Genomic DNA, 27,494 nt, shown 5'->3' on the forward strand with positions numbered 1-27,494 from the left:
GAAAAACAAGCCAAAAAAAACAAACAAATCAAAAATGTATTTTGTTGCAGTGTATAAAGGGGAGAAGACTACCCTCTCTCACTTTACTGTTCACTTCAATCCATCTTTAACTCACAAAAAACAAACTCTTTATTATTAATAAAGCTGCGTATTGCCAATATTCTTAACGATAAAAAATGCAGTTACACATATATTATGATACAATAAGTCACGAGCCATCACATTATAATCGAGCTGCATTAAGTGCATGCACTTGAGGGACGTGCATCCCTGCGACAGAGTGTACATTAGCTGGGTGCAGTTTCAATCCCTCCCCTTTAGATAGAATAAAAAGACTTGCACAATCTTTTGCTGCTGTTATTTTTTTTTTTTTTAACATTTTGGACAGATTTGTATCTTGTAACTCATTAAAGGGATAGTTTGTCCAAAAATGAAAATTCTCTTATCATAGAAGAGTAGCACTGATAAATGCTAATTTTGGAGTTTGTAGTTATTTACATGAACTGTTTCCATATTATTTGAACTGCAGTGCTGCTCTCGCACATCATCATTAGAGTTTAATGTGACCTCATGTTACATTAATTAGATCAAATGACTATTGGCCACAAATTGTTGACAATTTTTATTGTCGACGTTGTCGATAACGTTGTCTAATTATTTCAGCTCTACATACCATGCACGAGAATTGATCAGGAACATTATTTCAGAGGGAACTGTATTATATAACTCTAAACTTTGTCTCCTTATTCTCCACAGTTTCAGTGAAGAGTGCTCTGCAAACATGCAGAACCACGTGACTTCACTGCTGGTGGTTCTGCTGCTCCTGTGCGGCTGCACCAGGAACCAAAGCCTTGACACAGCGCCTGTCCCTCAATTTACCCAATCTGTTTACAATGCCACCATTTATGAGAACTCTGCTGCTAAAACCTATGTGGAAAGTCCTGTCAAAATGGGAATCTACATCACAGACCCTACATGGGAAATACGGTACAAAATTGTGTCGGGAGACAACGAAAACCTGCTTAAAGCTGAGGAGTACCAATTGGGAGACTTTAGTTTTTTGCGAATAAGGACCAAAGGAGGTAGCAGTGCCAATCTTAATAGGGAGGTTAGAGACCACTATATTCTCACAGTCAAAGCCATGGAAAAGAACTCAAATGCTGAGGCTCAGACAAGAGTCAGGATTCAGGTACTGGACACAAATGATCTTAGGCCACTGTTCTCCCCAACTTCTTATAGCGTATCTTTACCTGAAAATGCAGCTATTCGCACAAGTGTAGCCAAGGTGATGGCTACGGATGCAGACATTGGTACGAACGGAGAGTACTACTACAGCTTCAGGGAGTGGACAGATATGTTTTCGGTCCACCCCACAAGCGGTGTGGTTACGCTAACTGGAAAACTGGACTATTCTGAGACAAAGCAGTATGAATTAGAGATTTTAGCAGTGGATCGAGGTATGAAGCTGTATGGTAGCAGTGGGTTTAGCAGCATGGCTAAACTAACAGTACGAGTGGAGCAGGCCAATGAGCATGCACCAGTCATTACTGTAGTAACACTAGCACCGTCAGACACCGACAAGGACCCTACTTATGCTATTGTGAATGTTGAAGACAACGACCAAGGAGCTAATGGTGAAATTGCGTCTCTCACCGTAGTTGCAGGTGACCCTCTTCAGCAGTTTAAGGCCACGAGGACAAGTCCAGGCAGCAAGGAATACAAAATCAAAGCGGTTAAGCAGGTGGACTGGGATAGTCAACCCTTTGGATACAACTTAACATTGCAAGCCAAAGACAAAGGAAGTCCACCCCAGTTTTCAGCTGCAAAAGTCATCCATGTCACATCCCCCCAGTTTAAAGTAGGGTTGCCTAAATTCAACCAAGCTATTTACAGAGTCAATGTGAGTGAATTTGCTCCACTACACACACCTGTTGTAATGGTAACAGCAGTGCCAAAGTATCCTCAACTTAAATATGCATTTAGACACAAATTGGATAAAAATCATTTTACTATTAATGCAGATTCCGGCTTGATCACAACAGCTGGGCCCCTACATGCAGACTCTGTGTCCAGATATGAATTCGAAGTTGTGACCAGTGACAAAAAAGCATCAACTAAAGTCATTATTGATGTGATCGATTTGAACAACAATGCCCCAGAATTCAAACAGACATCTTACAAAGCTAGTGTTGATGAAAATATGCCAATAGGTGCTAGTGTAGTAACAGTGAAAGCCACTGATTTAGACAGTGGGGAGAATGGATATGTCACTTACAGTATCACCAATGTGAATCCTCAGCCATTTGTAATTGATTACTTCTCTGGTGTCATCAGTACTTCAGAGCTTTTGGATTATGAACTTATGCCAAGAATTTATACTTTGAAAGTACGGGCATCAGACTGGGGTTCTCCTTTCCGCCGTGAGGTGGAAACTCAGGTTACAGTTATGCTTAACAACCTAAATGACAACAAGCCACTTTTTGAAAATGTGGACTGTGACGTTACAGTACCAAGAGACCATGGTGTTGGTGAGCAGATCACAACTGTGTCTGCTATAGATGCTGATGAGTTGCAGCTGGTGCGGTACACAGTAAAAGCTGGTAATTACTTGAATCTTTTCAATCTGAATCTAAACTCAGGCGTGCTGTCTTTGAAGCAGCCGTTGAGTGAGGGTGAGGCTGCAAAAGTGTCTGTTCACAGCTTGCAGATCATAGCCAGTGATGGAGAACATGAAACTCAGCCCATGTTTTTGAACATTACTGTGGTTACAGCACATAAACCAGTCCAAGTAAAATGTGTTGATACTGGAGTCGCCAGCATGCTGGCTGAAAAGCTCCTGAAAGGTAGCAAGATCCACAGCCAAAGTGAACCCGAAGACAACTTCCAAGACTTTCACTCTGTGAACCGCTTTGCACCCCAATTCGTAGAAACGTTTCCCAGTGTGACTGAGGTTAAAGAAGACTTGCCTGTTGGGGCTAGGATTGTCCATCTTAGTGCCTCAGATTCTGATAGTGGTTTTAATGGAAAACTGGTTTACGTTATCTCTGGGGGTGACGCAGATAGTCGTTTTGTTATTGACATGGACAGTGGATGGCTCAAAGTATATGCTCCGCTTGATAGAGAAACAACCGATCACTATACATTGAACATTACTGTGTATGACCTTGGAATACCCCAGAAGTCATCTTCACGCCTTCTTGATGTAAAGATTCTGGATGCTAATGACAACAGCCCTAAGTTTTTGCAGGACACATACTCTGTGGAAATCAGCGAGAGCACTGCTGTTGGCACTGAAATCATTCAAGTTGAAGCAAAAGATAAAGATCTTAGGGATAATGGGGTGGTCAGATACTCCATATTGGCTGACACAGATCAATTTGCTATTGATACGGAGACAGGTATTGTTACGGTGAAGAAGCCTTTAGACCGTGAGATGCAACCCTATTTTGTGATTCAAATAGCAGCTCGTGATCAGTCCACTGCAGAACCTCAGCTTATTTCAACTGTGTTACTTAAAATCACACTGGAGGATGTCAATGACAACCCTCCAAAATTCATTCCCCCAAACTATCAGGTCAAAGTACGGGAGGATCTACCCATTGGTACTGTTATAATGTGGCTGGAAGCTCATGACCCTGATGTTGGACCTTCTAGCCAGGTACGATATAGCCTCATAGACAATGGGGATGGGAAATTTGAAGTGGACAAATTGAGTGGTGCTGTGCGAATTGTGCAGAATCTGGATTATGAGAAAAAGCAGGTGTACAGTCTTACAGCAAGAGCAAAAGACAAAGGGAAACCCATATCTTTGTCCTCAAGTTGTCACATTGATGTGGAGGTAGTGGACGTGAACGAGAATCTGTTCAGACCGTTGTTCCCATCATTTGTGGATAAGGGATTTATCAAAGAGGATGTGCCCATTGGAACATCAGTGATGAAAATCACTGCTCAGGACGAGGATAAAGGAAGAGACGGAGATATCCGTTACTCCATTCGGGATGGGTCAGGCCTGGGGATCTTTATTATCGATGAAGAAACTGGTAAGTTATCTCCCTTTCTTTTATATATGTTCCAAGACTGGGGAGGGATGTGGGGGATGATTTGTTGAGTCATGAATTATTCAAGCAACAAGTCTCTTATGCATTAAAGTGTACAGTGATATGAAGGGTGAAAATGTGAAAGGACTTGATGTATTAGAGTGTACAGAAAGAGGGATTTATATTTTGTGCAGCATCAGTTGGATACTTGCGCAGGTTGGTGGTAGCAGTTGGATGTCTTTGAATGAGCTGATGAGGAGCATCCTGATTCTTTTCATTTTTCTGCCTGTGGGGAAAGAATTGCTGGCAGGAACAGATGGAGCAGCTGCCTCTCAGAACTGCTGTAGACATTCCAAACTAGTTGCCGTGGTATTAAGAGGATTGTTCGCCCTCTCCTCCCCCAACTTCCGTGTACACATATATTTTCACTTGAGTCTTTATTGTATATTTCTATTTTTTAATAAGAAAACCAAGCAGTGATTATTTTACTATTTAGGCCATACACTGTAAACAATTTCATCTTAGCATTTTACTGCAAATATACAGCACACATACTGTAAAGCTCAGACACAGTTATTCACTGTATTCATCAAATACTGGCAGCTACACTTTTTCAAAGTAATTACAGTTCAATTCTGTCAGCAATGTTGTACAGTACAGGTATATATGTATATATAGCTCTTACTGTTATCCTGTGGATCCTTGAAAAGTCTTAAAACGTCTTAAATTCCGTTTTCCAAAATTTAAGGTAATAAAAAGTCTTAAATATCTTAAATGATACAACAGAAGTCTTAATTATCATTTGAAGATAATTAAATTCAGAGGCGGAAAGACAGGAATCTTGATATGACCTAATGTGATTATCAAGCTTTAAAAGAATACAATTGAATTAAATAAATGCCTGTTCTGCATCCTTGAAAACGCGGCACTTGTATTTCTTTCAAGCACTCGGGGGCTTGTGAGTGTTTTCAGCTGTTGCAGAGCAGTTCACAATCATTAGGCTATATCAGAAATTTATGACAAGCTATTACTAATGATCTGATGATGATGATATAATGTTGAGGAAATATGACAATGTGTACTTTTAATTGTTTATATTGTAATTTATTGTAGATTATTTTTGGAGTGCACATTTTATTTCCCTTATCTGTTTGAATGAGCAGCTGGAAACAGTGAAGAGCATTTCAAAATAAGAGTTCCTGTTATATTTTAGCCTTTAAAGATTAAAGTTCCATGCTATGAATCAAATATATTTTTCTCTCTCCCTGGTTATTAGTATTTTGGTTGCACCATAAACTGTATATGGAATTTAATTAAATGTGTACTCTTGAAGCCTCTGTCTGGCCCTCCACATCAAAGGATGGACTAAGAACATTTAATGTAGGCTATAAATTTTTAAAAATATTGGCAGATTAATTCTTTCTTTCAACACATCATTGTATCAGCAAAATCCAGTAGTCGTCGATCTCTAAATTAAATTTATTTATATAATGGTACATAAAGCAATTTTAATTTGATATATATGTGGAAAGTATTTTAAACTTTATTTATTGTAATTGTAGTGGGTTTGATTTGGTATGGGCGGTCTTAAAAAGTCTTAAATTTACACTGTATAGTACATTTCAGTAAAACACTGTACTAATATATAGGGGTGGGTAAAATATTGATTTTATGATGCATTTCTATCTTCATTTGAATGATCTCAATATTGATTCTTAAATCTCAAGATCGATCTTTTACTCTATGTACAACAATCCAGTACAATGAGAGGAAATCACTGACATTTGCAACCAAATTTCATGCTATGCAACTAAAATGTATATTTTTGACAACTTGCTGCTAAATGTTTAGCCTACATCACTCTCCAGTAATTGTCTAGTTTAGTGGTGAAGTATTCAGCAGCAAGTGAGTAAACGTTGCTCCGTATAATATGTGTCCACGTGACCCATTTGTCATTCAGTAATGTCGCTTTTAATACCCTTTCTGTTCTCTACAGTTAGTTGTTGATTAAAAACAATAACAAAGTTTCATTCTTATCATGCATGGTACAGATGTGATAAAGTCATTTAAGTCCTCTCTCGTTAACATGCGCTCAGACTCTCTTTACAGAACTGCCTGCTTTGTTAAAGAGACCGGTTTAGCACATGTTCATTAAATCAATGCAAATACTTGTAAATAGGAGAAATTATGCAATTAAACAATAAACATGTAATAAAATATTATATTTTAAATATAATCTTATTTATTCATTGAACACATGGATTTGTTTATTTTTAAAAAGCCAAAATGTGACCAAAATGATGAAAAAATATTTCAAAATATTTAGTATTATTAATATTTCGTAATGTAGTTAGAAGGCCCCCTGTATAATTAACAGCATTAGCTGGGAGGTCATTTCTTTCATATGTAACCAAAAGGGACATTTTAAGTGAAATATACCCATATGAATCGATATTGAATCAAATCGGAATTGAATCGAGAGCTTGTGAGTCGGAATCGAATCTGTATCAATACTCAGCCCTACTAATACAGCTGCACACTGTATTAGCTAATACAGCTCATAACTGAATTTATAGTAAACCATATATATTTACAGATTAACTGTAACTGTGTGATATGCCTAGCATTTCCCAGCATGCACTGCGGCTTGAAGAAATGACATGGGTATTTGACTATTTACTGCTTTATTTTCCTTTTGTTTTTGTTGAAATCTTAGTTTCTTGTATTACTTGTATTAACAATGATCAAAAATGTCAGTTAATTTAACCGTAAGAATTTAGAATCACCGTTTTATTTAACCTTGGCAAAAATATAAATATATATATATATATATATATATATATATATATATATATATATATATATATATATCTATATATTATACATATAAAAATAGTTTTCGGTGTAATTTACTAAGATGGTATGATGATCTTTTTATGTTAATTTTACCATAATACCTTCCAAATAAAAGCTATTTACCATAAAACTGGTCACTTCACAGTGAGCCTGCTCTAGATCTCCCAGAATGCAACATTTACAGAAAACTGTTATATTTAAGAATCAAATTAGACTGCTGTAGGAATTTGTCTGTACATTTACAGAAATATTTGGCAGTGTTGGTTACTTATCACTTACATTATGTTCCCTATAGTTTGAGCAGTTGAGAGTAAGGGAATGGTGCTTTTTGAACCCAAACACATTTCTTTGGCAAAAGTCAACTTCTGGCCTCATTATCTTTATACAAAGAATGTATTAATACCTCTCTCAGCAACTCTTACCGCTCAAAGCACCTGTGCCAAAACGTTGAAATAAGCAGTCTGGAATTCCAAGGAGCACTATTGGCCACCCAGTGTAATGTGAAGGCTCACAAAACTGTGAATATCAAGTCTGAAAGTTTCTTTCAGATTTATGTGTTTTTATGTTGCGCTAAATGATTAATGTGCAAATGGGTCAGTGAAATTTCATACATTACTTATTTGTTGAGCATGCATGAAATCAAAGTCTGGGTTTATGCATAACAACTTATACTTGAAAATAAATATCCCTAAATTTACTTAAGGAGGAAACTGTTTTACCAGTTTCACTGTAATTATATTAAGGTATCCAGCCAAGTTGATCAAAGATAGTAAATTAAAGTCTGCTATGGATCCCTTTTTGGTAAATTTTGCTTTCTTTGGTGGTAAATATAGCATGACAGGATGTACTGGCATAGGGCTGCCCCCCCAACAAGACCATCTGTCGGTCATTGTGCCTGCCCAGTCTTATGGAGATTTGGATCTGCTGCACTTCCAATAGATGGAGGTTTACTTCAGTATTTTCCAAGTTGATTTTGGAAGAAAAAAATGGTAAATGGTGTCTTGAATAGGCTTGTCATCCCATTTTTGAACTAACATACTTTTCTTTGTGCAGAATAAGTTAGGGTTCCCAAAGTCATGAAAACACATATGGAAAATATTCAAAATGTTGTTTTCCAGGCTTGTCTGGAAATTGACAAAATCTTAAAAGTTTTTTTTATATAATAATAATCATCAAAAATTGTCAAAAGTGTTAGAGCCCAAGTGATTGACCTCCACATTGTTATTGTTATAGATGTGGGTCACCAGGAGTCTGTGACCTGCTCTCAGACCCTCAAATTGATCCATTGTATGATGTCATTGTCCTTTTCTGAGTTCCAATGTTAAGGATCATTGCCAGAGCTGGTAGCAAAGCAAATATGCCTGAGGTAAAAGCAGCTCTCATGGGAATGGAAAGATTAGAAGAGGGACTGACCTGGAAGGGTGGGTAGGAGGTGTTTAGGTTTGAGGTCACCACATGTGGGTTGGAGATCAAATTTCATGCAAGGAATCAATCGTAAAACTAAAGCTGAATCCAAAAGGAGAGTAGTCATAAAGAGTCATTTGTTGTTCTGCACTAAATGGGTATTTCAAGAAAGAGGGTTCTCCATTGCCATAGGCAATGTGTGCACCTTTAGTCGTGCTTTACGAGAATGAAAACCAAAGGAAGGATTCAGACACATCTGGGCCAGATTTGGTTGTGTTTGTGTTGTTTACCCACTTTATTCTCTACTTCTGCATACCCTGAGGGGGCGGGGTTGCAGAAAGGAATGTGCAAATTAAATGTTGTCCGTTGTTCATTTCTACCCCCCATTTTGTTTGCCTCAGCCTCACATGTTTTACTCCAGTAGTTTCACTTCAATGGAATCTGAGGCTTCCGTCATTTATATGCCATCTTCATAGTTGTAATTTTGTTTGTTTGTGTGAAGTGAAAGCTCCCTACAAAAAACAGTTCAGGAGCTTAGCATTGATTTTACATGTTTTGTGTTTAATTTGCATCAGTAATAACTCTATAAGACCTCTTTTTTGGTCTGCCTTTCTGCTTTGTCTCTGCAGCCAATGGTTAGAGACCTCTACTGAGTGTCTGTGTGTCGAACCTCCATACTCAATGTTTACATCTGTAGTTCTCACAAACATGTCAAGAGCCGTATGCCATGTTGAGCCCTGGTGAGACTTTAATTATTGCTCGAACCAGGCTAATTCTGCCATTGGTGAGTGTGTGAAAAAATGACTATAATGAAACACACAAGCACAGATGCACAAGTCATTGAGGTATTCTGCTAAATTGATTAATGTCACCAGAGCCGCACAAAGAATCTGGTGCCTTTATTAAAAAAAAAAAAAAAAACTCCTGTGTAAAAGGGAACAAGTAAAAGTGGAAAGCAAAGTCACGGGTCAGGAATCTTAGACTTCAGCAAAAATATTAAATGACACTTGATTAATAAAATTAAAAGCTAAAAACAAAGATTGTTTATTAGATGGTGGCTAAATGTCAGAGCTTTCAAAGATACAGAAAAGCCTGAAATTGGATGAAAATATTTTTAAATAAAGGATGTATGAAGAAAATATTCATCTCTATGCAGAAATTGTACATTTTAAACTTCACTGTGCAACTCATCCCGCAGTGCTGTGGACATGAATGATTCCTCAAATCATGTGGCCAACCGATGTTGTCTGATTCCTGAACAAATTACCCTTATGAAATATTTCTTTTGAATCTTACTGCGTAAAATATACAAATCAATCAATGTAGTTCCGATTCTCAAAAAATTACACTTATGAGTCGGTTCTTTTGAGGCTACACAGCAAATAATACAGTGCTACCTCCCAAACAAATGACTGTCATTAAATTATTTTTGTGAATAAAAAAAAACCCAAGTAATGTCCAATGAAAATGTTGTTGATATGACAATGTGTTAAATATACATTATGAGTTTTGTTGTAATTAGTGGTATTGTCAAAAAATCAATGCATGAATGAAAGATCTTTAATTAATTTGTCTTTGAAAAGACACATTTAGCAAGAATCTGTTCTTTTAAAATATGAAATGATCTCATTATATGACAACAGACTACTGAGGTCATGCAAATCCATTAAGAATTGTTGGATTGAGTAAATTATGAATTGAGTTGTGGGTAAATTAAACATGTCTTATCCCAAATACTTCTTTCTCAAAAGTACTAAAACATTTGTTAAAAGAACAGTTAAAGGAATATTCCGGGTTCAGTACAAGTTAAGCTCAATCAGCAGAATTTGTAGAATAAAAGAAATGTTCAAAATTACATTTTGACTTGACCCTCCTTTTTTTAAAGGAAAAATCTGGGCTGCAGTGAGGCACTTACAAGGGGAGTGAATGGGGACAATCTGTTAACGTTAAACTACTCACTGTTTCAAAAGTATAGCCACAAGACATAAACAATATGTGTGTTAACATCATGATTTTAGTGTGATAAAATCACTTACTAACCTTTTCTTGTAAAGTTATAGTAAATTCTATGACTTCGTTGCCATGATGATGTAATGTCAACAAACCCTAAAATATATATATATACACCTGTAAAAACATTAAAGCTCAAATAATACTTGTTCTATCAGAAAGACATGACATTTACAGTGCTGTTAAAATGTATTCAAACAAGATATAACATAAAACAAACGCAACCTGAGTAAACACAAAATACATTTTTTTTTTACAAAATATTTTTTTTATTGAAGCAAAAAAGTTATCCAACACCTATACCATCACCCATGTGAAAAACGAACTGCCTCCTTTAACTTAATAGCTGGTTGTGCCACCTTTAGCAGCAACAACTGCAACCAAACTCTTACAATAACTGAAGATCAGTCTTTCACAACTCTGTGGTGGAATTTTGTCTCTCTCTTCTTGGCAGAACTGCTTTAGTTCAGCCACATTTGAGGATTTTCGAGCATGAACTGCCCGTTTAAGGTCCTGCCACAATATCTCAATCGGGTTCAAGTCAGGACTTTGTCTAGGCCACTCCAGAACTTTTATTTAGCTTCTTTTGAGCCATTCAGAGGTGGACTTCTCCTATGATTTGGATCATTTCTTGCTGCATAATCAAGTTGTGCTTGAGCTTCAGCTCACAGACTGATGACCGGATGTTCTCCTTTAGGATTTTCTTGTAGAGAAAAGTTCTTTCCCTCAATTATTGCATGTCATAAAATTATAAGCATCACATTTCTGTCTGTAAACCCTACAAAAATGGGCCCAATTCAGTTCCATTGTAAGTGTCCAGAGTAAATGCAATTTTTTATTCTTTTGTTTTTTAAAGTAGGGACGAGTCGAAATAAATGTTTGTGGTTATCAACATTATTCCACAAATGGTGTTGATTGAGCTTAACTTGTATTGAACCCAGAATATTCCTTTAAGGAGCCAGAATCGTTAAGAGGAATCAGAACTTGAGTCGTTAAATTTCTTACAATTCCCATCCCAAACAGCAACATTTTTGTCCTAGCACCACTTTCACCTTCACGTTTTTTAAGAACCACATGTGTCAGGCAGTTCTCATTTGTGTTCTGAGAATAGTACATTTCTGCTCTATTTTATTCAATTTACTTTGTAATAAAGTCAGCTCAGTTTCAGATTCAATTGAACACACAATACTTGATTAAGCAATTTACACCCCCAGTGAAAGCTTGGAGTGGTCACTTACAACATGAAAGTCTATTAAAGATTGAAACATTTGAGCTGTCTGATTAGTCTCCACACGCAACAAAGAGAATACTGTAGCTTTATATTTCAGATAATTAAATTACTTGGTACTCGGTACATTCCTCTAAATACATATAATTTGCATCATCACTGTAATTTAATTTACTCAAATATGAGACCTGAAAATGAATATATCTAATCTGATGCCTTTTTGGTACAAACAGATCACAATTTATAATCTTTCATAAACAGTGAAACCTTTTCTGCCCGTTAAATATTTGTATAGTTATTTTTGTTAACTATGTAAAACCCGCCATTCACATTTTATGAGAGAAAAAACAAAAAAAACACACACACATTTTGACACCATAGTCACTAACTCAGACATGGAAAAACAGACATTCCTGCTTGAGCCAGACTGTTAGGTAAAAGCATGGACCATATTGCTGAGCACGCAACCATCTCTGATCCCCTCACTGACGTCCACAGCTCAGAAATATCTGTTTTTGCCACTTGCCAGTGTAGAAAGCTAGTGGCTTTGCAGAGCAGTTCCCCGTGTGATTATCAAAGAATGTAGACTGACTTGTGATATTACAATACTTTTGTGAGAAAACGTATACAACTTCTTATGATGTTTAAAATATAAGTTAATCATCAGGAAAGGCCAAAAACTTGTCTTTCATTCAAACATATGCTCTAAAAGCAATTAATGTATGTTCTTAGTGCTATTTCATTAACAAATCTATTAACATCATTCACTCATTTAAGCGCATATGCTCTGCCAAGCCATTTATTAATTTTGTTGAAGACTCAGAACCACTTTGTCTTTTCAATGTGTTTTATAAAAGCATTTGTGTAAATGTGGCATTTTGAAAATCAAAGCACTCTATCCACTCAATAGCTACCAGTTGTCACATTAAATTAAGTGCACGATTTTGTCTGTTGTAAATAGGTACGTGCAAACCAAATGTTTTCAAAATCTGCTTGTCAATGGGTTTCTTGAACAACTGGTTGCCAACTATTTATCTGACCCTGATAACACTAATTTCTTGGGGGTGTTTATATAAGACACGTTCTTGCATTCAAAAATCGTTAGATGAAGCACAACAAAATCTGTGTTTTCATAAAGAATTCTGTTTTTGTAGTGAGGGAGCTCCTGTTTAGCCAAATATATTTATGGCCCTGAATTTGCTTTTAAAAGCAAATAAATAAAATATATTTTAATAAAAAAAGACAATGGAACAGTATATATTTTAATTCAATATAATTTATTAGAAAAAAATACGAATTACTGTTGCAAATTCTTTTTTAATTACACATTGTCATATGAACAACCTGTCATTGATGATACTGTTTCACAAAGTTTCACAAACTAATAACTTCGGTTGAGTAAGTGAGTCAAATGCTGATTGAGTGTGACTGATTCAGTGAGTCATTCAGTGAAGATTTCATCAAACTGATTCAAACTGGTAACTTGTGAGTCTTTTAGTTAACATGCTTTAATGTTCAGAAACACATTATTTTTCTCATACTGTTAATTTCTGCTAAACCTATTTTCTTCCTTTGACTCAAATGCTCTGATTTAGGTCCTGTCTCTTTAAAGTTCCTCTTTCCAAAAAGTCCAGTCTGCTCTGATTGGTCAGCTGGCCTAGTCTGTTGTGATTGATCAAGTTAGCCGAGCACTACCGTGGATTGCAGACATAAAATGACCGTTTGTAAAAAATAAATACATCTTCACACTTGATCACTATTCATGATAGTAAGAACGACAAACATTATGCATAATTCTACACAGTTGTAGGTAAAAGTGGGCCCGCAGATGATATGCAAATCTATTTCAGCACAATAACATTAGCTAGCAGGGTAGTAGAGGCCTACAGCTGTGCACTGGGTGTACACCATAGCTACAACACAAAACTCTGCATTTGAACTCTCGGTAGCAGATAAATCTACAAATTATCAAGCATACATACAGGTTGTGATCCTGAAGCACCAGATTGTCCCAACAAAGTGGGAACTGCACCATCTTTCAGGAGTAACTGACTTGAAAATTCGGCATTGGTTGTGTGTTGCTAAATAATGAAAATACATTTTAACCACCAATTCTTCAATTCGCCTGCTTTTGGAAGTCCAAACAAAGAGGTTTTGCTTTTGCAGTGATGAAAATAATGTCCTCGCGACATGGCAACAATACTAACCCAAATCATCCTGGCCTCGGCTATAACTACGTTTGTTTGAGGGTGGGCCAAAGTAGCCCTTAGGTGGGCATTATGCAAATGTGTTACATAGTGACGTAGATACTTTACGGAAGAAATGGCTGGACTACAATCCAACTGTTTCTTGTAGTTCTTGAGCAGTGTTTTCTGTGGGAGAGAATAACTCTCCTTTTATCTAACCTTTTGCGTGTGCTTTGTAACTTTGCAGACCTTTTACTACAGCTATATTAAACACTAAAGAAACGGTAGAATCCCAAAAAGTATAATTACTACACTGGTCGTGCTATGTCTGCATTCAGCTTGCAAGGACAATGCAATAGAAAGGTGTTTTTTCTTGTGATTATTTTGTGGTACACAGTTGTTTTAGATCATTGCATTTATTTTAGACCGTAAGATCACAACTTTATGTAAAATGGCTTTAAAAATTATTAATTTAGCTGTGGATTCAGTAGAAGCACTGTAGAATCAGTAGCAGCAGAACACCATGGCTAAAAAGTGGTCTAGGAAACACTGAACAAATTGGAACAGAATGCAGGGGTCTCAAGATGCATTTTTAGAAGTTTGACTATGTTAACTTTATTTTGTGTCTTAAAGCCTCTCATGGTGGGATGTTCAAAAACAGCACGAGTTGTGACACATCTCTGATGGGTTTTACAGTGCAAACTGTCTTACAGCTAAACCTCAGCTCTCTGTCAACATTAAATTAAAGGAATAATACGGGCTCAATACATTGTTAAGCTCAATCAACAACATTTGTGGCATAATATTGATTACATAATAATTTATTTTTTAATTATGTTTTAATAATTTTACTTTACTTTAAAAAAAGCAAACATCTTGGTTTCAGTGAGGCACTTACAATGGAATGTTTTTCATTAAACGTGGAACGTTTTACATTAAAATACTCACTTTTTCAAAAGTATAGCCACAAGACATAACAGATATGTGTGTAAAAAGGATTTTACTGTGGTTTACTAATCTTTTCTGTTTTAAGTTATAGCCAATTTTACAACTTTGTTATGCTTAAATCCCCTTACTGCATATGCGAAAAGATTGCCGCTTCATTTACGGTGTGAAACGCAATTGTTCTCGTGTTCCACTGATGGACTGCAATTCCGAGTAAACTTCCCGTCGCATTTGAAGGAATGCAATGTGAAGGTTGTACAAAGTAACACTAATATTTAACAATGCTATCAAAGTGTATATCAGGCACAACAGCGACACTATAACAGAGGGCCGCCATCTTGATAGTTTTGGTCAAATGACAACAAATATGTCATCGTTTTCAAATATATCCGTTTCACCACATTACAATGCAAAGACAGCGTTTTCTAATTTATCCACTTGGGAGAGCGTTTTCAAAAAGCTCAATCTTCCCTGATAAAAAGGCCGTCTCTGTGTGGACAGAAGGCCAAAACATAGAGAAAAAGATTTGTTTTCAAACGAAAACCTTTAAGTGTGGACGTCGCCTAAAATTACTGAAAAAATTTCAATTTAAACAACTTTACAGATTAGATAATACACACGTTTTAACAGAAGAAGTAATATAATACACACATTTTAACAGAATTAATATAAGAGCTTTAAAAAAAATTATAAGCTTCACAATTCTGCCTTTAAACCCACCAAAAATTGTCCACTTTAACTTCCATTGTAAGTGCCATTATGTAACCTCGATTTTTGCTTTTTTTAAAGAAAAGAAATTGTGGTCATCAACAGTATGCTACAAATGCTGTTGATTGAGCTAAACTTTTTTGAACCTGGAATATTCCTTTAAAACACTGCCATAAAATATCTAGAGGCATTTTAGAAAATATCTCACTTACTGTATCAACAAGTCTGTTGTTGGATGACTGCATTTACATTTACATTTACATTTATGCATTTGGCAGACGCTTTTATCCAAAGCAACTTACGGTGCACTTATTACAGGGACAATCCCCCCGGAGCAACCTGGAGTTAAGTGCCTTGCTCAAGGACACAATGGTGGTGGCTTTGGGGATCGAACCAGCGACCTTCTGATTAACAGTTATGTGCTTTAGCCAACTACGCCACCACCACTCGATGGTGACTAGTTGACTAGCTGACCATATTGACCATCCCTACTATAAAAAGGTGTCCAAGCTTCTCTTTTAAAAAAACATCTTCCCTCATGCTATGTGGTTGGTTTTTACTGTTTATCCAACTTGTAGTGTACAGGGACTTTGTGGAGAAATGAAAATGTTGAATGTGGATGTAGTGCTCTTTGTGCTGTGAACTCCAATGTGTCTATCCCCGATATGCCCTTCCAATGGGGAGAGTGGTTGACTGATTCTTCCTGATGCCAGATAACATAGGAATGTACTGGCGGCTTTGTTCTCTAATGTTTGGCTACCTCTTGGTTGCTAGAGAGAAGTTGAATGGTGTCATCAGAAGGAAAGGTCCTGTCATGATTCTCTTGGAGAGTATGTGGGGAAGTACCTGGCCGATTTCGCTCAGGCTTTCTCTTTTTGTCTTGTGCATTTTCCACTATGTTTCAAATATTGAGCCTAGTGTGTGAATTCTCTCTCCTCTTTGACCTATCTCGCTGTCTCTCGCTCTTTCTTTCCTTCTCTCAAGTGTGTGACTATTTCTTTTCCACTTATTTTGTGGAGGGTACATGACTGACTGACTCCATGTAGTCTCTGCTTGAGCCATGTTGCTGGGGCAACAGGATTCTGGAATGCTGAGGGATCAGGAGTTGATTGTAGGGTGCTAAATGAAAAGCACACTTTCCCTTGTTAACTTGACTGTCGACCCCAACTATCAAGTCCCATTTTTGAAAACTGGTGCTGATGTTAACTTGGAATTTTTTACTAAATAAAGGCCAGTGGGGTTCAAAGAAAGGAAACCACCTATGCCAAAAACAAAGCAGTAAATGGGTTTTGGTCTTACAAATGTACGCTAGAAAGAATTGACAGTTTTGACTTTATAAAAAAGCTCAATGTGTAGCCCAATATTTCAAACTCAGATTCCTTATGCCATGGTCCAGCTCTCAGCATTGCCAATTCCCATTATGGTGGGCGATACCGCCACATTCACCATTCCCCTGTGAGGTCATAGACTCACTGTTACAATGAGAATCGAAGGCGAGTGACAGCAGATGTAAGCACGGCACTGGTGGAATCACAGTGCGAAACAAGAGGCGCTAACCACCGACGTGAGACAAACAGTATGATGCATCTGCTCTCAAACTGTATCTGACTGTGCGTCAAAGTTAACTGCCATTTTAGCATAGCACATCCTGGGACTATGATTGTCACACCCACAGCTTTTCCACTCAGAGGTTAGAGATGAGAAATGAAGATAAATGCGTTTTATTTCACTATTGGGCTTCTGCGCTTGGCAGATAATCACAACAACTTGCACCAAAGCCACAACAAATCATAGCGAATCTGCAATGTTATCATTAGAAACTTGCATCTGATTTTATACTGGTATGAACGTACACCTTCATTTTAACTACATTAAATTTTATTTTTGCATTTTTATATGCATTTCAACACAAACCAACATTAACGCAAAGGCACAACAAATCTTTACACGAGGAAATATGAGCGAATCTACATTAATATTGTTTGAAATGTGCATGTTCAAAAAACTGTTAGAAACTAGACCTCAATTTCGACTAGTTTATTTTATTTGCATGTTTTGTGTTTTCGGTGACACAAACCAACATTGGAAACAAAGACACAGCAAATATTGGCTTTTGGAAATCTACAATAATATTTTTAGAAACTTGCACGTTTCTTTGAAACCTGGTAACAACGTACTCCTTCATTTAGAATTTTTTTTATTTGCATGCTTTAGTGTGCACCTTGCCAACACAAACCAACATAATGTTGGTGTTTGTTTCGGAATGCTGGTTTGTGCAGCTTTGCCCTTGGATAATGGTTAGGTATAAATTCACATTCATAATGATACTGAAAGATGTAATTAGGAGCCTAGTTAAGAGTCAAACATCTGGGGTTTGAACCAAATAACTTGTCTGTTCCCTGTGTTTTACTGCCTCGCCAGTCTCCTCCCTGCCATATTTTAAACGGCTTTGATCCTCACCACACAGAAACACTCCAAGGAGCAAAAGTTTATAAATAGAAAAGTGAGTGGAAAAAAGAAGTAAGCTTTCAAAATGTCAAGGCAGCACCCCTTATGAAACACACCTGCACTTCATAATCTTATCAACCTTCCCAAAAGAGAATAGAATAGCTCTCCGGTATGAACTGGGACGCTAATGCGCTGGCCTCGTGATAATACCAGTGCCGACTATGTCATAGGGCAGCTATTTCATGCTTCATAAAAATGTTGTTATAACGGAGGACAGACAGTCATAATCAGGAAGGGCTCAGAGATCAATTCAGGGGGGAAAGAGCATCCTTAAAAAATAAACATGATATTCAAACAAACAGGCCTCACTCGCTGCCTTTGCAATAACATGAGGTGTTTGGGACAATGGGATCTGTCTTCACAAGTGTCACTTTAAGTTCTTAGTTGGATTGAATAGGCTAAAGCAGCCGTATTGAAATTAGGGATGTGCACGGATAGTCAACATTCGGTAAACCACTCGATTCAGTAACACTATTCCAGTAACAAAATTACTATTCAGTTATTCTTCATGAGCAAAAGAGATTTGACAAACCATTAGGTTTGGGTCAGTTTTTCAAGTATAGGGTGAGTTAGTGTCTATTCAAACATGCTTTACTGTGCATCTGCTCTGTTTTTCTATGTACGGTTTTTCTAAAGAACGATTAACTGTTTTTGAAGCCCTGTGGTTAACCGAATGTTAAAAATAGTAACCGTGCACATCTGTAATTGAAATTGCATAACTTCGTTCATTGATACTTTTTCTCATCTATTGTGGTTTTTACAGTTTTTATAGAAGTTTTTCTTAGTTTTTTATTATTGCCTCTTAGGCAACATATTTGATAAGATTTTCATTAACACATTGCTGATTATTTCATAAACCTTCAAGCTGGTAACGGTTGTTGTTTTAAAAATTCAGTTGTTGGATTTCCACTTTCTATCTATTAAGCACTTATTATTACATCTATTGAGTTGATAAGATTTGTGCGATATGTAGAGCGAGACAGTTTGCTATATTGCTAAGTCAGTCAAATTGTTCTGTATGATTTTACCCACAAGCTGGATGTTACTAGCTGTTTTCAATGCATTCCTGGTTGCTTGTTGCTTTGTTAGACCAGATGATAAAGTGCAAATGCAATGATGTGTAACACGGAAATAGAGGGTGGACTCAAGAGGCTCTGCAAGCCCATAATCACTTGTCCAGGATGCCCTGCAGATAAGATGGCTTTTGTGTGCCACAGTGTCTGTTAAATTCATCAAGCACTTGTTCTTTATATTATCGTCTATTAGAAGACGATAACCTCAGAAATGGCAGCCTTTTATTGAGATATTTCACTGGATTTTTCTTTGTTGTCCAAGTAGAATTTACTCAAGATTTACTCATCCTGACCTACACCGTTGTCAATTTTCATTTTCAAGTCCAGTACATTATCCCCATTTTACCAAATATCGTTCATGGTTTTATGAAGTAATAAAGGATATCTTTTGAAGTTGAATCTTAAAATGCGTACAAAAAATCCTCAAGGCTTGTGTTGTACAATCCAGGCCCTCCTGCATTGCTGAAGTGAAAGTGAAGTGGGGTATATCACTGTGGCAGCGGGGGCGTGGTCAAGCGCCCGTCCGGGAGAGAAAAGCGGTAAGGGCGCTCACACCTGAGCTAAATTATGTCTAACACCTGTCTCTAATTGCAGTAGCTTGAGGAGAGCGGCATAAAAAGCAGCAGCAACAGAGCCCAGAGGAGAGCCCGACATGAAGGCCAAGAAGCTAGTGTGTTGTATTAGTGTGTGAATTAGTGTGTGAATTAGTGTGTGAATTATTGTGTGAGAATTAAAAACAACCTTACCTGAATCCTGTTGCTGTTTCCGTCCCTTCCTCAGTGGAAACTCGTTACAATCACTTTTATAGCCCAGAGCATGATATGTTTAAATTTGGGAAAGGGGGGTGGTGGGATCTTAGCCGAGGGTTCCCTTCTAATACTCCTGGTTCTGACACAGGAATCTAAACTATTTCTCTATATTCTTGGAAGAGGAAAAAGACTGAAAAAAGAGTGAAGCGGGAGGTGGAGAGAAAAATAGCTGAGAAAGTTTATGTAAGCATGTGAGCAGGAGGCCTAAGAAGGTTGAGGAATGCAGGATTTTTTTAATTTACAGAATTAACCAAGCCAGTTCAAAGCGAAATGATGACTTTTAAAGTGCAGACCAGGGTAATGCTCATCCTAAGCTGCCCTAACATATCATTCTGAATCCTCCCACCTCCACTACATATGAGAAGTCTTGTGGAGACACTCAGTGAAGGTCAGACAATTGCTCAGAGTTGGTCAGGCTTTGATTTGATTATATTATACGATTGTATTAAAGTCAAGTTATTTTAATTTGAATAGCACTTTTCACAACACACATTGTTTCAAAGCAGCTTTACAGAACACCATGATTTAACAGAAATTTAAACTGTAATATCTATAAAGTTTTAGAGTCATCATTGTGTAGTTTGAATAAATATGATTGTAAATTGAGTATAAACATAAATAATTAAATAATAATTGTATTTGGAACCCCAGTGAGCACGCTGAAGCCGACTATGGCAAGGAACACAAAACTCCATAAGATGTTGGCAGTTCTGTCAACATCAAGTGCACTTAAAGGAGCTAAAATCTTGTGGCTTATTACACATTCTCAGTCAGAAAATAGCTATGATATTGACAGTTTTTTGAAGGCAACACATCTTTTTATGAAAATGAGCACTAGGGATAAGCAGGATTTTACATATCATAATCCTCTTTTTGACAAGCTCAGTAATCTTTTTTGGCTTTCTAATTTGGTGCAATTGCCAGCTTTTCGTACACATGCAATTTGCAATCTCTCATGTGATGCCATGTGTTTGTAAGTGTTTAAAAAAAAAAAGAGAAAAAAAGGAGAGTTTTGTTTTCTTGTGGATGTTTTATAGTTGTCTTATTGTCTCACTATATTGAGGGACAAAATGTATCAACCTAGTCTCATAGAACGTTTCTTTAACTACATTTTTGCTAAATCGCTTTTATGTGCAGCGTTCTATGTTTTGTGCAGTTTCCTGGTTACATCTAGAGGTGCTGCTTCCACACAAATTATGAGTACAATGGCTGATTATGACTTTATAAACACTTATTTTTTCGCACTAGAGCTCACACACTGCTATTTTATAAAATCGAAACATTTTTACTCTAATGCACCATTTGAAAAATGATACATTTTAACGCTTGTATTAAATACTGACCTACAGTACATTTACATACTCATTCCACTGTAATTTGTAATTCACCCAATAGAGCGTTGGACTTTGAACTGTGTAGTTTGAAACCAGTCAAGCATGCAAGCTGATGTGAAACGCAAGTGTCATAGAAGCGACACGACATGATGAACTTGCTTCATAAAATGTGCTTTTAATTTCTCGTTTAGTTTTTGGACACTATCACTATATATATATATATATATATATATATATATATATATATATATATACTATGCTTCACAAAAACATTTGTCTTAAGATGGCTATTTATATTTTCAGCTTTAATGTGTCAATAGGAAATATTAAATAATGCCACAAAGTGGCATTCAGCTGATAACAAAGTATAGACAGGACATTACTGATGTAATAAACAGCACCATCACTATTTGAAAAAAGCCATTTTTGATCAAATCTAGACCGGACCCATTTCCAGTAGCCATTAATCCAACACCTTATCCTTGAGTAATCATGCTGAATTGCTACTTTGTTACTAGAAAATCCCTTTCCATTATATCAAATACAGTTGAAAGCTATTTGGTTCATTAAATGAAGCTTAACATTGTCTTGTCATTGTGTTTGTGTTTGTTTTTGAGTTGCCACAGTATACAGTAGACTGGCATGTCTTAAGGTCAATATTAGGTCAAAAAAGAAACAGCTTTCTCTAGAAACTCATCAGTCAATCATTGTTTTAAGGAATTTAGGCTATACAATGCTTGAAATTGACAAAATTCTGAAGATTTCATATAAAGGTACACTACAGTCTTCAAAGACAAAGAACAACTGGCTCTAACTAGGACAGAAAGAGATGTGTAAGGCCAGATGTACAACTAAACAAGAGGATAAGTACATCAGAGTCTCTAGTTTGAGAAATAGACCCCTCACATGTCCTCAGCTGACAGCTTCATTGAATTCTACCCGCTCAACACCAGTTTCATGTACAACAGTAAAGAGAAGACTCAGGGGTGCAGGCCTTATGGGAAGAATTGCAAAGAAATAACCACTTTTGAAACAGAAAAACAAAAAGAAAATTTTAGAGTGGGCAAAGAAACACAGACATTGGACAACAGATAATTGGAAAAGAGTGTAATGGATCTTAACCCAATTGAGCTGTTGTGGGATCAGCTAGACTGTAAGGTGTGTGAGAATTGCCTGGCAAGACAGCCAGTGATATGTCAAGTGTCATACGTATATGGCAAGTGCTAAGGGAAGTGTGGGGTGAAATGTCACCTGATTATCTGGACAAACTGACAGCTAGAATGCCAAGGATCTGCAAAGCTGTCATTGCTGCACGTGGAGGATTTTTTTTATGAGAAATCTTTGAAGTAGTTTTATATTTCTTTCGAATTTGAATAGTAATTTTTCACGTTATTAATTTCCTGACTATACATTGTGATCAGTTGAATGCCACTTTGGTGAATTAAAGTACCAATTTTCTTCCATAAGATAAAAATCTGTACATTACTCTAAACTATTGGCCACCAGTGTATACACACACACACACACACACACTGTAAATATGTCTGTAATATATAAAGTCTCCATGCAGCTTAAATCAATTTGGATAACAGCTGACCTAAGATCTAATCAGTTATTCTGGAAGTCTGAGAATGACATTTGCTTTCTCGGTCTCTCTCTCCAAACACAAATATGCACAAACACACCTAGATGCAAGATCAACCATGTTGAGTCAGTGTGAGCGGTTCAGATAGCTGAGAAAGGTCTCACTTTAGGGCGAAAAGACAACAAAGACAAAGTAGTGGGAGAGAAAGACCTGCTGTATTTCTGTCATAATTTTCTATAGCCTCAGGGCAGTTCTTACAACTTCCTCAATGATGGTCGATTCAAATGTGTGGCAGAATACCTTTGAAATACCTTATTGCACAGAGTGAATCACTACAGTAACAGACTACACAGACTTGGATTGATGAATAAGCCAAGGTGTTTTCATGTTTTCATTTTTCTTTAAAAATTCCCACATCCCACATCCTGTTTAATCTAAACAGTACTACATCCATTGCTAAGTTGTAATCAAAGGATCAAACTTTTGGGAGACATAATTTAAAGATACAGTTGAGGAATTTATCTTCCTGTAGAATTCACGTGCTGAGGATTTGACCAACAATTAAGCTTGAGCTTTAACCCTGAAGAATACCCGAAGCTTCTTTAAAACAATGAACAGCCCATGATTGAGGCAAGCCTCTTCTCAGTCAGGGCTGCTTAATGTCGTAAAGGGCTCATGTTTACGAATCAAAATCCTGTTGAGAATGTTTATTGTTAGGCAAAGTTTCTTGCATGTCAATTTGGTTCTAATCCACTCAGCAAGGGTTCTAGAAGATAATTTCATTTGGGTAGTTTAGTTGGTAAATCCAGGCTGTTAGATTTACGGTCTGTTCACACCAAGTCAGAATTTACGGCACAAAAACATGGCATGAGACATGAATTTACTAGGGATGGCACCGTTCCGATACTTGGATCGTATTGGCTCCGATACTGACATTTTTAGATGGATCGGGTATCGATCCATTTAGAATGACACTGGATGTGCATTTTACCAGAATTTGAATAAGAAGCGAATTAAACTACTTTGAACTTGCCGAAGTTTTTCATATTACATGCATATTAGAGATCGACAGGTAGTAGATTTGGCTGATATAGATAACTGAAGAAAAGACAGATAACCGATCAGCTGCTAGTTTTTTATATCACCTATATTTATATAATAATAAAAAAAAATGCACAGACATAGACGCTATATACCCGCTTCAATTTATAACACTTGATCATCTAATCAAAATAACAAGATATGCATCGAAGCTATGATAAAAATATAGATAAATATTGTAAATGATGACAGATGTAGATTTAGTGAATCCACAAAGTGTCAGTGATTGTTTTTGTTTCACCTCTAGTGGCCGCTGTTGTACATTAGAACCAAGCCGTCTTAATTGTAGATTCCTCTAACACTGGCCTCAGGAATAAAACGAGGGGGAAAAAAGTTAGTTCCTAAAAACAACTATCTACACTGATTAATCTGTAAAACCGATATATCAATCTTCCTCTAATACGGACAGTCCACATCTTTACGCATTGACGTCACATATCCCTACTGGTGACCGTGCTAAAATTAGCACAAAACAGTCACAGTGCCCATAGTGTTCTTGACATGCACATCCACTGTTGTTGTTCCAATCTTTGTTTCCTGTTGTTTATCGACAATTACATCAACCCTCTGATCGCGGTTATTTCAGCTAACTGCTGTTATTTGAGACAACCGGAATTCAAATTCCAATCACATTTTAATGGCCAAATAAGGCAATTTTTAGCAAATATACTGTTTAAATTCTAAGAACGGCACATTTGTGTGTCATTCAGTTGAACTTCACTGTCCGTGTGAGTCACAGACATCATCCAGATCCTGTCCGGAAGAGCGCATGAAGCACTCTGATGCGCTTGTTGTTAGCAGAGGCTCATGCCAAACTCCAGCGAAAATATAAACAAAGTATAAACTTTGATATAGTGAATGCAAAGTGCTCTGGTTTCACTTTAAATGACCGTGTAATGGCAAATGTTCCTGGTTCAGATGAGCTGTTGACATGCAATGACAAAGAGGAGATGCAGGCTTACTACATCTGTGGAGTAATAAAATGATGAAACTAAATCTCAATGGTTTTTCTTCATGACAATTAAGGGCTTGTGGGTTTAATAATCAGAGTAGTCAAATAAATTTGAAAGTGAAGAAATTAGGAAATAAATATTTTAACATAATATAATATAAATATAATAAAACATATATATTATTTTTATAATTATATATAATATTATGATATATTATTTATTACAGTTTATTTTGATTTGATTTATATATTTCAAGATAAATTTGTAAAATGTACTTTAAGGTGTATGAAGAACACATGCTGAACAAAGCACACCTTAAAACATATTACAATTTATATGACATTTATCGTACAATTTATATGATTAATCGTGAAAGACCTTAATGAGACAATTAATCAACACAGCCCTAAAACAGACCACTAATCGTCATAATCACAGTTATTTGTTTGACAATTAATCGTCAGCCAAATTTCTTAATTGTGAAAGCCCTACATACACTTAGCGTTTGCATCTGACCAATGTGTTCTTTAGCCTTTACCTTGCTAGGTTTGAGCATTCAACAACCTCAGCTAAAGCCGGCACCACACTAGCTGATTTTTCCAGTGATTTTAGGAGTGATCTTCATTGATACAATCGCCAGGTGGAGGGAGACAAAGCGCACTAGGGCTGTCAACAAATGTACATTTTTTTACTTCAAGTTCGAATTCCATTTGAATTTGAAAGACATTTTTTAAGGTGTGTTTAAAGGTACAAGATAACAAGATTTTTCCACGTCCACAAGAGTGCAACAATCCAGAACATATTTAGTTGTTAACAAAAGTGTGTAAAATTATGAAGTCAAAAGATTTAGCCAGTTGACTTTCTGAAATCTTAAAGGTGCTATATGTATGATTGACAACAAGCATTTGAAATGGTTACTTCAGTCCAAATTCAAAATATTCGAGAGTTGTCTGCCCCAGACTCGAAACTCATGTGGGTTGCCAGAATGTTGCCAGGCAAATTAGCCACCTCAGCATCTGTTTTAAAGGATTTCTGGGCTTTAAACTGTCTCCATCTTCCAAGGGCATCTTCAATATTTATCCTTGTTTTACTGGTGTTTAGATGGATGGCGAGGCTTTTTTTTATCTCTTATCCAGTTAGTTTGCTGGCTATCATGGCTGCAACACGCAGTTGTTTGCCTGCAAACTTGTTCGAATCAGGCAACCCGGCAGTGTCAAAATTCTATTGGTGAGTGGGCAGTGGGCGGGATCACACAGGCCAAAAACATAAACAGAAATTCTGGCCCGGAATTGAAACTTCTAAGTAGAATATACTGGTTTTGGGAATGTTATCGGAGAAGACAATATTTCAACTTAGCATGTTTCCTAATGCTCTAATGGCATATTATGGTCATTTTATGATTTAGCACAGTAAAAATATTACATATAGCACTTCAGTAAAATGAAAAAAGAAACAGGGGGGTCGCAGGGGTGGGTTTGTGTGTTCTCTTAAAGTGACCAATGAGCTTTTACTGAAGAACTGACAAAGCTGTCAGGCTGATCGAAATGTTTTCATACACTTGCATCACAAACGCTTATTGTAATCCATAATGATTTTGTCACCAAACATTTTTCCTGCGTTTTTTTCCTGCACTAAAATGACTGCAGTTGCACAACAGTCTGTTTTATTGAACAGAATTTCTTTACTCACTAAAAGCTGCATATGGACATACGTGTTCTATAGCAAGCCTTTAGGAGATAAATACACAATCACACTCTTTCACTTGGTAAAGTTACTTAATGAATCGCATCCTAAATCACTTTTTTTTTTTTTTACAATTGTTTATGCCCACTTGGTACTCCTGTTGTATTTCGGCTAGCTCCACGTGACAGGGAGAGAGAGGGTTTTGGTGAGTTGGTATGTTTGTCACCCCTCCACCATTTTGTATCGGTGTGTCATACCTCCAACTGAAGAGAGCAAGATCTCAGCAAACCACAAGTCTGCATGTGTGACACCCTCGGCAAAATCGAGTTGATTGGAGTCTGTTACTGTGGCACCAGCATAAAGGCCTCGTTTGTGCACATGCATTGACATGTTGGCCCTCATGTGGGTGGGTGTGAGTTCAAATCTGCCTTGCAACTTTTCCTGATTGGTACTGTCTCCCTCTTCTCATCATCATTTTCTGTCATCTTACTACTGGCAAAAAGGCCAAAATATGCTGAAATAGGAAACATATATTAGCTCAGTATGGTTGTGCAGTTTCAAGTCTTTTGTGTGAGTTTGTTTGTGTTGGTGAAGTCATCATCCCGGTGACTGCATTATGTGGTTGACAGGCAGGTCATTTAAATCAGGGATCTCTTGAGGTTGAAAGAGCCGCTTTCTTTTGTGCGTGTCCCCCAGTCATCCAAATGAGCACTCATGTATGGACACTCGTTTGGCAGAGGAAAAACTAATTTTCCATTACACTCTTTCTCTCGTTCTCTTTCCACCTCTCTCACCTCCTTCTGTCAACATCTGTCATTAAGCTCCTCTGACTCTATTTGACACAGTCTTACACCCTGCTTCCCTCTCACTCACTGGTTTGTCTTTGTAATTCTTAATTTTCAGCCCTCTCATCCTTATTTCCATCTTCCTGGGCTCTGCATCAAACTACATCTTGTTCTAATTCCTTCTTTTTTCGCACAGACACATTCTCTGATTTGTACTCTCTGTGCTCCCTTACTGATTAGTACCATATACAAAGTATTTATTTTTTATAAATGTTCCACATTCTAAGAC

The 27,494-nt window shown here is 36.9% G+C and overlaps 1 protein-coding gene across 2 annotated transcripts in view; it reads left to right on the top strand.

The window, feature by feature from the left end:
* The first annotated feature begins 781 nt into the window (after nt 1–781).
* Nucleotides 782–27,494, top strand: part of LOC127651744 (protocadherin Fat 1-like) — a 112,444-nt gene continuing 85,731 nt past the window's right edge. For both annotated transcript variants that reach the window (XM_052137725.1, XM_052137726.1), the window contains exon 1: nt 782–4,040. In XM_052137725.1, the coding sequence (XP_051993685.1) occupies nt 782–4,040 (3,259 nt within the window). The remainder of the gene's footprint in view (nt 4,041–27,494) is intronic.

The sequence above is a fragment of the Xyrauchen texanus genome, chromosome 11 (genome assembly GCF_025860055.1).
Source record: "Xyrauchen texanus isolate HMW12.3.18 chromosome 11, RBS_HiC_50CHRs, whole genome shotgun sequence".
Taxonomy (NCBI): Eukaryota; Metazoa; Chordata; class Actinopteri; order Cypriniformes; family Catostomidae; genus Xyrauchen; species Xyrauchen texanus.